The sequence below is a fragment of the Monodon monoceros genome, unplaced genomic scaffold, assembly GCF_005190385.1.
Source record: "Monodon monoceros isolate NGI ecotype Baffin Bay Population unplaced genomic scaffold, NGI_Narwhal_1 Super_Scaffold_1, whole genome shotgun sequence".
NCBI lineage: Eukaryota > Metazoa > Chordata > Mammalia > Artiodactyla > Monodontidae > Monodon > Monodon monoceros.
This window is the reverse complement of record NW_021703765.1, coordinates 79499301-79510984: the sequence shown is the minus strand read 5'-3', so window position 1 is coordinate 79510984 and position 11684 is coordinate 79499301. Positions and strand designations below refer to the sequence as shown.

General features: G+C 53.3%; 1 protein-coding gene across 1 annotated transcript; it reads left to right on the top strand.

Annotated features, from left to right (window-relative positions):
• Nucleotides 1-1215: 1215 nt before the first annotated feature.
• On the top strand, nt 1216-11093 carry HPD (4-hydroxyphenylpyruvate dioxygenase). The gene is made up of 14 exons (XM_029226842.1): nt 1216-1269; nt 1388-1414; nt 1952-2014; nt 2354-2458; nt 3090-3132; nt 3324-3406; nt 4393-4482; nt 5402-5505; nt 5898-5975; nt 6511-6673; nt 6808-6879; nt 8732-8854; nt 10528-10644; nt 10719-11093. The coding sequence occupies exons 1-14, from the start codon at nt 1267-1269 to the stop codon at nt 10827-10829; spliced, it is 1182 nt and encodes a 393-aa protein (XP_029082675.1). The 5' UTR covers nt 1216-1266; the 3' UTR covers nt 10830-11093.
• The last annotated feature ends 591 nt before the right edge of the window (nt 11094-11684 follow it).

The window sequence follows — 11684 nt, the reverse complement described above, 5'->3', positions numbered from 1 at the left end:
GGAAGTCCCATAAACTTTTTTTTTTTTAGTTTAAATAAATTGGAAAGAAAACCTATGAGTTATTTATAATCAGGACAAAATAAATATTACTCTCAAAAGACAACAACAACAAAAACGGCTAACACAGGACATTTAGGGAGCCAAAATGCAAGAGGGTGGGGTGGGGTTGGCACAGTCCCTGGCTGAGACTGCCAGCATCAGGGTCTAGGAAGAGTTTCCAGGCAATGAGGATAGTTGATGAAGTCAGTTCCCCAGGAAGATGTCTCAGCAACAGAGTTTCTGGGGACTGACGTGGAGCTAGAGGCAGGGGGCTGTCCTGGAGCCCTCAGGTAAATGCCACAGCTGGCCAGCAGTTACCACTCCATCTTCCAGGAAAGTGAGCCTTGAGGATTCGGGTATGGGGGATGCTGGGGAGTAACCCAGGCCTTCCTCCTCCCAGGGCCGTAAGCTCCCCCTTCCCACCACTCTGGGCCAGGGGTAGGGCCACAACCTCTTTCCCAACACCCAGGCTGTGGCAACGCCAAGGCCTCCCTATTCTCCATCAGCGCCCCCCCACAAAGCCCCCAAAAAACATAACTAATCATAACCAGCATTAACAGAGATCTTACTGTGTGCCATATTCTATTCCAAAAACTTACGTTTATCTCATTTAATGCCCTGCTACACTACTATTGTTCCCATTTTACAGATGGGAGACAGGCTTAGAGGAGTTCGGTAACTTTCCCCAGTCACAGAGTATGTAGACCTCCAGGATTCAAACCCCCACACCCATGCCTCTAACCACTATTGAATACAACCTTTTTACCTAAATATAAACCATACACTTGCTATGCAAACAAGTGGCTGGCTTCAAGACCAGTCCCTAATCCCCCTCAAATTCTCCCTGAATAAGAATTCTGGAGCCACCTCTGCACCCAAGCTGGCCTTGGCTTCTCAGCTTTGGATTCTGGAGGGCAAAGATCGCAGTCCCAGCCCAGGGTCCTGGAAAGAATGTGCCCTTGGCTTCTGGCCCCGGCTCTGCCCCCAACTGGCTGGTGGCCTTGGGCGAGTCACTCCCCCTTTCTAGGCCTGACAGCATCACCCTGTCCAATGAGGCCATGCCTGGATCAGAGGCTTCCAGGCCTAGGAGCTTCCAGGATCAGCTCCCACCCCCAGGAAGGCCAGGAGGCCAGGGGCGGGACTTGCTGGGTGTTAAATATTTCTGTCCAGCACTCTGCTGGCCTCTCATCCCAGTCTTCCCAGCAGGAAGTGTGACCAAGATCAGTCATGGTAAGAGCCTGCCTGGAGCCATGGCAGCTTTTGCCAACGGCACGGATCTGGAGTGAGATTTCCAGAAGCACCTTGTGTCCAAGTTTCCATGTCTTACTGTCCTTTTCTTTCTCCTTAGACGACTTACAGCAACAAAGGAGAGAAGGTAAGCAGGAAGGGAAATGTGGGGTCAGGGCCCTGGGAGACTGGGATGTTAGCAAAGAGCAGAAGAGGAATAATAGCTACAAGGGTTACGTGACGTTCTGGATGCACACTCAAGTTCATCTCTGTCCCCCCCTGCCACGTCTAGACTGAGCTGGTCTCAACGTTGCCCTCCTAAGAAAAACTTTTACCTCTTCTTAAATTCCTGCCAATCTCTTAATCCTGTCTGGAAGTTCTTTCTAAGGTCTAACTTAAATCTGTGTCGCTGTAGCATAAGGCTGTTTCCCCCTGTGAAACTTGGGCAGGCCTCCCGGGGGAGAGGGGGGCTCACCAATCCTGAGCCCACAGGAGCTCAATTTCTACATGAGAAACCTTTCGAGGCTTGGCAAGCCTTCAGGGCAGCAGGGTGGGGCGGGTTGGCTTCTCCTCAGTTCTTGGATTGAGGGTGGGACAAGGGAGGTGGCTAGGGCACACCTCTCCACTTGCACTTTTCTAGACCCACTTCTAGGGACTGAGCCTTGCCCCTTCTCTTCTTCTGCAGCCTGAGAGAGGCCGATTCCTCCACTTTCACTCCGTGACCTTCTGGGTTGGCAACGCGAAGCAGGTAAAAGCTGGGCAAGGTGTTGGGAGTGGATAGAGGGCAGGCAAGGGGGCCTCCAGGACAAGGGCAGGTCTCCAGCTGGGTCTGTGATTGGGCCCTGGGACGGGAGGATCAGGGCCAATGTTGGGAGAGTCCCAGGATGGACAGTCACTCTTTGGATCCTAATTACACAATCAGGGCCGCGGACCCCAGTGGGAAACTTATCTGAGATCAGCGTGGGCCAGGGAGCAGGCTTTCTTCCCAGGAGGATCTCGGCACCTGGGGCAACAGGGCAGATAGGCTTGGGAGACTGGGGGCTGGCCCCTCGACCCTCACGGGCCTGTCTGCAACTCTGTGATTCAGGCTGCGTCGTACTACTGCAGCAAGATGGGCTTTGAACCCCTAGCCTACAAGGGCCTGGAGACGGGTTCCCGGGAGATGGTCAGCCACGTGATCAAGCAAGGGAAGGTGAGTCTCCACCCAGGACCCTACCCATCCAGGAGGGCCATCTCTCTCCCTGCTGGTCTCTGAGCTCCCTGACAGCTCTGGCACCTCTGGGTGCAGGAGGCCAGGAAGCCCTTCCTCCAGGCGGCCCAGTGCTCTTCCAGGCTGCCCGGTGTGGTTAGCGGAGCGTGCACTGAGGTCAGCCTCCACTGGGCCCTCCACCGGCACCTTTGTACGACATGCAACAGGGACCTTCTTGGTTTGGTCTACTTCTTGGCCTGGCCCGACGCTGGTCTCAGAGATGTTCAGGAAAAGTTGGCAAAGGCCTCAGACGTCAGACTGGAAATCTGAGCAGTGCCCTGGTCCATGGATCCCTGGGGCTCTCCCCACTGGGAGGCTTGACCGGCAGCTCATCCTAAGGCCCCAGGAGGGTCTGGCATGGGAGAAGCCCCCATCCCTCAGGACCAGAGGGGAAGCTAAGGCTGAGAAAGGACAGGAACCCAGCGTCAACAGTCCTGCCTGGCTGGGAAGAGGGGTCTTGTCCTAATGTCCCACCAGGGGTATCTCGCTGGTGGGCAGGGAGGGGGGCCGGGAGTGCACCTCCAGAAGCTCACCTGAGCCACCAGCCACACCTCCCTTCTCCTCTACATCTTAGATTGTGTTCATCTTCTCCTCTGCCCTCAACCCCTGGAACAAAGGTGAGGGGCCCCAGAGGGTTCGGGGTGCCAGGGAGTGGAGACGTGGTATTGTGGGTGGGGGTTAGGGACACAGGGGTGGATCAGGGTTCAGGGAGGGGGCCTCAGCCTAGAAGGAGATGAAGCTCAGAAGGCTGAGAGTACAGGGGAGGGGCCATGACTCCAGCGCCACCTGCCTCCCCTGCCGGCCACAGAGATGGGCGATCACCTGGTGAAACATGGCGACGGAGTGAAGGACATTGCCTTCGAGGTGGAGGATTGTGACTACATCGTGCAGGTGAGGCCGCACCTGGGCTGGCGCAGAGACGAAGCAGTGAGGCTCGGCCTGCCCTCTGTCTGCGACAGGGACCCCCATCAGTCAGGGCTGGAGGACACTGCCACGCTGGAGTGATGTGCCCAGATGTTGGCTGACACACACCTGAGTTCCAGTGACACTCTGCCCCTTAGTAGCCGTGCAACCTCTTTCTGAGCCTCAGTTTCTGCATCTGTAAAATGGGGATAACCACCTACCTCACTGAGTTGTTACAAAGAGGAAACGAGATCACAATCATCATTTCTTGAGCATGACTGTACCAAACGCTGTATTCAAGAGGCAGTTTAGATGTTCAGAGTGTAGGTTCCAGAGGCAGACTGCTGGGTCTCAATCTTATTAGCTATGTGACTTCAGGTGAGTGACTTAAATTCTCTGTGCCTCAGTGTTCTCATCTATAAAATAGAGACAATTATAGTGCCTTTCATGTAATGTTGCTGTGCAGATTAAAGAGGCTAGTACTTACAACAGTGCCTGACATGTGATAAGCATAGACATGCAGTAATAAGGTTTTGCTAAATATCAAATACATGATTCATGCATGTAAGGCACTTGGCAGAGGGTGTGACACATAGTAGGTGCTCAATAAATGTCAGCTTGTATTTGTCTTATCCAACCACCCTTTTTACAGATGAAGAAACTGAGGACTAGAGAGGGCGAAGGGCCACAGAGTGAGTTAGCACAGGACAGGCAGGACAGACCCCCACCCCAACCTGGTTTGTCTTAAATAGCCCCAGCTCTGGGCCTGGACCTCAGTTTCCCTATCTGCCAAATGGGCATGAGCCATGGGTGTCAAGGGCAACAGCTAAAGTTCGCTGGAGTTCCTGCCTGGGGCTGGAAAAACTGGAGGAGGCTGCGGCAGGACCACGCAGAGGGGATCCAGCAGGGGCAGCCAAAGGGTCCAGCACTGAGGGTCCAGCACTGACCACCTCCCCACCCCATCTCCTCTGCAGAAAGCCCGGGAACGAGGCGCCAAGATCGTGCGGGAACCCTGGGTAGAGCAAGATAAGTTTGGGAAGGTGAAGTTTGCTGTGCTGCAGACGGTGAGTTAACCTCAGTGCCCCACCTCTCCTGCTGTCAGCTCCCACTTAGACGCCAGGACCCCCCTCCCCAGCCCCTGACTCCATTATACCATCCCACACCTGTGCCTCAAAGTGCAGACATTCTCCCTGGACCCTGATCTCCTGTATTCTTGGCTGGTGTGCAGAGGCTGAGGAGGGCTACCAGTCACGCCTCTGGGCTTCCCTTCCTCCCCAGTGGGGGCTGATAGCATGGGGATGCAAGGAAGGAGATGGGTGGGTCTGGGGAAGGAGGTGGGAGGGAAGCCCCACCCCACTCAAGCTATGTGACTTTGGGCAAATCACTTCACCTCCCTGGGACTCCGTTTAAATGAGCAAGTTACCACCTGCGTGGTCCACCTGTGTGATCTGCCACACGCTAATTAACCGTTCTGTGCCTGTTTCTTCAGCTATAACTCCTCCCACGGTCATGTAAAGGATCAAATGAGATGATTCGTGTATAGCACTTAGAACAGCGCTTGGCATATCACAGACACGCAGCAAAGATTACCTGATACAATCATAGGTCCTTCCTCCTCAAGATTTAATACAACTCAAAGATTGTTAGAATGATTGAAAAGGCCCTTCCATATAATTAGATCCAACACCCTCATCATCTTCATTCAGGCAACACATTTTAATTGAGCACCTATTACGCGCCAGGACAGCATCATGAGCAAAACGGCATCCCCGCCTCCACAGAGCTTCTGGTCCTGTGGGGCAGACAGACTGTCAAATTCCCAAATGTCAGACTGCAATTCATTTTGGAAAGGGGAAGTGACTTGCCCAAAATCACACTTGGAGTTAGGGCCAGGTCTGGGTTGGAACCCAGGGCTGTGTTGGCACCATGAAATGCAGCCTGGCCTCAGCAGGGATGGGACCTCAGGCTGTTCGCCACCCACAGTATGGGGATACTACACACACCCTGGTGGAGAAGATGAACTACACCGGCTGGTTCCTGCCTGGATTCGAGGCCCCAGCATTCGTCGACCCCCTACTTTCCAAGCTGTGAGTGCCCCTTGGGGCAAGGGTGGGGTGCCCTCTCTTCCATGCAGAGGGGACAGAGCATCTTGGTCCCTGCTGGGGAGCCCCTGAGCATCCCAGGATGGCTTGAAGAGGCAGCATAGAGGCCAAGAGCCTAGGGTCTGGAACCCAACTGCCTTGGTTCAAATCCCAGCTCTGTCACTTACCAGCTATTTAACCTTGGCAAGTTATTTTTCTAAGCCTCAGTTTCTTCATCTGTAAAATGGGGCTAGTAACAGTGCGTGAGTTGATGCAGATAAAGTGTCTATAGTAAGTGCTATGGAATAATGAGCAGTTACTGTTATTGAGGGGCTGGTGGAAGGAAGAGATTTAGGGAGTAGCTTTCTCCTCAGCCCCTAACTGCCTCCCTCTCCCAGGCCCAACTGCAGTCTCGAGAGAATTGATCACATTGTGGGAAACCAGCCTGATCAGGAGATGCTGTCTGCCTCAGAATGGTGAGTCCCTGGCCCAGGCCCTTCCCACATGTGTGACAGGCCCACTCCCAGGTGTTGTCAGGAAATAGAGCACGAGGTGGGGCCAGGTTAGTCTGAGGTCACTGATTCATCTGTTCCCTGAAAAACTGTCACCATGGAGACCAGAGGATTTAAGGCCCAAAGTGACCCACCGGTCCTCCCTCTGAGGAACCTTGGGGAATCAACACAGGGGGTGTCACAGTCCAGGGAGGCTTGGAGGAAGGCTGTCACTACCCAAAGAGCACGTGTGTGCAAATTAGAAGCAAGTACCCTTTCTCAAAAGCGCCTCCATCTGTTGGAGTGGTGCCATGTATACGGATCTTGTTATCAGATGCTTTACTTCCACGCAAAAGAAAATTGTCATAATAAAGGTACAGACCTATGATGTGCGTGATGTGAAAGGTGGTACCCTTTTTGGAGCCTGCTCAGGGAACAAATTCTGGAAGGTGGCATAGGGGCAGGGGGCAGGTCCCAGGCCAACATCAGAGCCATTGTGCCCTTCTGGCCACCCCCACAGGTACCTGAAGAACCTGCAGTTCCACCGTTTCTGGTCCGTGGATGACACGCAGGTGCACACGGAGTACAGCTCTCTGCGGTCCATCGTGGTGGCCAATTACGAGGAGTCCATCAAAATGCCTATTAACGAGCCAGCGCCGGGCAGGAAGAAGTCCCAGATCCAGGTGGGGCCTCCCGCGGGCCCCGGGGGCCTTGGCTGGGGAAGAACGAAGCAGGGAAGAGGTCTGAGGGCTCTTGCAGGGGCAGGGGTGTGGGTGACGGGGCCACTGACAATGGTTTCCTTGCTTCCCTCCCACAGGAATATGTGGACTATAACGGGGGCGCTGGGGTCCAGCACATCGCTCTCAAGACTGAAGACATCATCACAGCGGTTAGAAGCCCATTCCTGGTCCTAATTCACCTCCCATTCAGCTCCAGAGCCAAACTCTGCAAAACGGAGTCAGAGGCTGGGGATGGGGGTGATGAGTGGCAGTCCTGGGTCCCCTTCGTCAGCCCAGACGGCTGACAGGGCTCCCTTACTGGCTCGTGCCATTCATGTGCAGGCATATTCCCACCCTAGAGAGTTTGGTCTCTCTGCTACAGAAGTAGCAAGTGCCAGAGTAACAAGAAGCCTGGGCTCTAGACGTGGTTCTGCCAGTAACGTACTGTGAGTCTTTGGGGGATTCAACCCCCTCTCTGGGCTTCAGTTGCATCAAATTGAAAATGAGGATAGTAAGCTACAAGATCCACTAGGTCCTTTCATCTAAACTAAATGTCCTGAGTCTATGGCTCCAGCCCTTGGGGAGGCTGGGTCCTACCTGTTCTTAATGTGGCAGTACGACCAACTGGACAAGAGCCTGGCCTGTCCCATTCAGCCCCGGCCCAACCAAGAATTCACCATGACCATGGCAACTTCATTCATTCATTCACGCAACAGATGCTTATTGAGCACCCACTATGTGCCAGGCACTGTTTCAGGTACTTGGGACACATTAGCCAACAAGACAATAGTGTCTACCCTTACGGAGGCACAAAACAAAATTAGTAAAATATCTCTGTTAGATGGCAGTGAGTGCTCTAGAGGAAAATAAAGCAGGGCCATGGGCGAGGGAGGGTAAAGGACATTTTTTTTTTTTAATTTCAAGTTTTTCTTTTTCTTTTTTATTTATTTATTTATTTATTTATTTATTTTGGCTGTGCCAGGTCTTAGTTGCGGCACACGGGATCTTCGTTGTGGCACACGGGCTTCTTAGTTGCGTCATGTAGGATCTAGTTCCCTGACCAGGGATCGAACCCAGGCCCCTGCACTGGGAGGGCAGAGTCTTACCCACTGGACCACCAGGGAAGTCCCAGGACTTTGTATATTTAAATTAGGCGGTCACCAAAGTCCTGGCGCTAAGAAGGAGACATTTAAGAATGCAGAAGACATTGGGCTTCCCTGGTGGCGCAGTGGTTGAGAATCTGCCTGCCGATGCAGGGGACACGGGTTCGTGCCCCAGTCTGGGAAGATCCCACATGCCACGGAGCGGCTAGGCCTGTGAGCCATGGCCGCTGAGCCTGCGCGTCTGGAGCCTGTGCTCCGCAACAGGAGAGGCCACAACAGTGAGAGGCCCGTGTACCCCCCCCAAAAAAAAAGAATGCAGAGGAGAGAGGAAGCAGTGGAAATCTGGGGAAAGCGCCCCAGGAATAAGGGACATCCAGGGTAGAGGAAGGTTAAAGGAACAGCTGGAACAGAATGAACAAGGAAGAGAAGGGTAGGAGATGCGGTCAGAAGGTAGGAGTGGGGGCAGATCGTGAGGACCTTAAATTTGACTCTGAAACACCACCATTGGTAAGCAGAGGAGTGACATGATTTGACTTGTATTTTAGTAAAATCCCTCTGGCTCCTATGTTGAGAATAGATATTAATACTTAATCTCTCAATGCCTCAGTTTTCCCAGCTATGAAATGGGGAGAACAATCATCTAAATGTCTCAAAAGATTAGTGCATTGACATAACGAGACAGTACATAGAAAGTGCTCGAGAGAGGCATGTAGTGAGGTCCCATAAATGTTAGTGATTGCTCTTCTTCCATCGGGACCCACAAGGCCCAGAGGAGGAAGGGGATGAGGTCACATTGCATCCTGGCAGTTTGGGGAAGCTGGAGTAGGGACCCTGCCTCCTCCTGGCCCAGCACTTCCCCCTGGCTGGGAGTGTTGAGCATGGAGAGAGAAGGACTGACCTTGACCCTGCTCTGAGACAGATTCGCCACTTGAGAGAGAGAGGCATGGAGTTTTTGGCTGTTCCGTCCACATACTACAAACAACTGCGGGAGAAGCTCAAGTCGGCCAAGATCCGGGTGAAGGAGAATATTGATGTTCTGGAGGTAAGGCCTCGAACAGGATCCTCGGTCAGCCGAGGAGAACAAGCCCTGAGTTCCATCTTGCCTCACAAATGCTGTCTCAACCTTGCATCAGGCACTGGGATGCAGCCGGGAAAGCAGACCAGGTCCCTGCCGTCATGGAGCTTGCATTCTAGTGAGAAGACAGATGACAAATAAATAACACAAATACCATTGGAGAGAGAGAGAGAGTTGGTGCTGTGCAGAAACTTAAAACAGGCTATGACAGAGAGTGATCTGGGGCTGCTACATAGGAGGCAGTCAGGGAAGGCCTCTCTGAGGAGGTGACATTTCAGTGAAATCAAGATGATGAAAGGGAGTCGGCTGTGTGAAGACCTAGAGAAAGAGCAGTCCTGGCAGAGGGAACAGCAAGTGCAAAGGTCCTGAGGTAAGAGCAAGCTCTGAGTATTTGAGAAACAGAAAGAGGGCCAGAGTGAATGAAAGGAAGTGTTTGAGGAGTGGCCCAGGTCAAAGAGGTAGGTAGGAGCCGATTTCTCTGGTAGGCTATTTAGGAGTTCGGATTTTGTTCTTCTGTGGCCAGAAACCATTGGAGGTTTTTCTGGTTTTGTTTTTGACAGCTTTATTGATATTTAAGGCACATAACATACATCATTTTTTAAAATACACAATTCAGTGGTTTTTGGCTCTTCACTATATTATGCGGCCATCATTGAAATCAATTTTGGAACATTTTCATCACTCTAAAAGGAGACCTGAAACCTCTTAGCCACCAGCTCTCAATCTCCCCATTCCACCTCCTCACCCTCAGCCCTAGGCAACCACTGATCTTCTGTCTCTATAGAGCTGCTTTTTCTGAACATGTCATATAAATGGAATCACATAATCTTTTGTGACTGGTTTCTTTCACTCAGCATCATGTTTTCAAGGTTCATCCATATTGTAGCACGTGTCAGTACTTTGTTCCTTTTTATAGCTGAATAATATTCCATTAGATGAATAGACCACATTTTGCTTACCCACTCATCAGTTGATGGACATTTGTTTCCACTTTTTGGTTATCATGAATAATGCTATGATCATCTGGGTAACAAGTATCTGTGTGGACATACGTTTTAATTCTCTTGGGTAGATACCTAGGAGTTAAATTCCTGGGTCGGTCATATGGTAACTCTACTTCTACTTGTTTTTTGCGGTACGCGGGCCTCTCACTGTTGTGGCCTCTCCCGTTGCGGAGCACAGGCTCCGGACGCGCAGGCTCAGCGGCCATGGCTCACGGGCACAGCCGCTCCGCGGCATGTGGGATCTTCCCGGACCGGGGCACGAACCCGTGTCCCCTGGATCGGCAGGCGAACTCTCAACCACTGCACCACCAGGGAAGCCCCACTGGAGAGTTTTAAACAGGGGAGATGATCTGATTTTTGAAAGATCCCTGAATGTGAGGAAGATGGATTGTAAGGAGGCAAGAGCAGAAGCAGAGAGAGCTGTGTGGGTGCTACTTGGGTGGTCCAGGCCAGCCTTGGGTGGCTAACACAGGGGCTGAGGCGGGGAGGTGGAGGTGTCTGGAACTGCTGCAGAAAAGGGTCTTTTCTTGGCTTTGGGGGTGCAGGAGCCCCCATGGCCTTTCTAAATATCCCACCATTTCAGGCTAGAGGGGCCAGCCAGCCTCCCCCTTACCCAGTCCCCTGTCTCCCACCTAGGAGCTGAAAATCCTGGTGGACTACGACGAGAAAGGCTACCTCCTGCAGATCTTCACCAAGCCCATGCAGGACCGGCCCACGCTCTTCCTGGAAGTCATTCATCGCTACAACCACCAGGTACCACTAAGGACCGCCTGTCCCCAGCGGTTGGCTTTCTGGGCCCGCAGCTCACCTCCTTTCTCCCGCTCCAGGGTTTTGGAGCCGGCAACTTCAACTCACTGTTCAAGGCCTTCGAGGAGGAGCAGGACCTGCGGGGCAACCTCACCGACATGGAGACCAACGGCACCGCGGCCGGCACGTAGGCCGCTCTGGTGCCGACTGACCCACCGAAGCCCCGCCCACCTGCCGGCGCACGGTGGGCCACGCCCCCTCGTCCTGGAACGCGCCCACTCCACAGGCCCTGAACAGCGAGCGAGCCCTCCTTACTGGCCGCTCCCTTTAGACCCCGCCCACCAGCCGCCTCCGGGACCTCACACACACACAAGACTCCGCCTACCTCCTAACTCGCCCCCTCGGTTGGGCTGTTCAGTCTCCCGCCCTCCGGAATAAAGCGGACTGGGGTCCAAGGCGGTGTCCACGTGTTTGTGCCGGGCTGGAGCAGTGAGGTTCTCTGGCCGCCAGGGGGAGCTCAGGGCGGCAGCACTGTAGGAGACATCCGCGTTAGGGGTTCAGAGGCTGCGGGAGCCGAGGAGGCGCCGGGGGCTAGCGCTGGGCTGAGTAGGACCGCGCCGGTCGCGGGGAGTTCTGGAACCAAGAGGTGCAGAGGGCCTACACGCTAAAGGGAAAGACAGACAATAGCGTTTTGTAGAGTGGTAAATGCTATTAAGAAAATAAAGCGGGTGATGAGCTTGTGTAGAGGTGAAGGACTAATGTCGATCGAGGGAAGGCCCCTCTGGGAGGTGACATTTGGGAGCCAGCCATGGGAAAATCTGGGGAAAGAGCATCCCAGGAAGAGGGTACAGCAAGGGTAAAGGCCCTAAGGTGGGACAAAGCTTGGCAGCATCCTGTCTGATGGCGTTCTGATCTCCAAGGATGAGCTGTACCCAACTTTGCTGCCCTGAACCCAAACCTCTGGACTTAGGAGAACGTTAGCCCAGGGACTTTGGGGCATCATTCTTGCTCAGCACCCACGGCACATGGTTCCTGGTGTGAGAGCT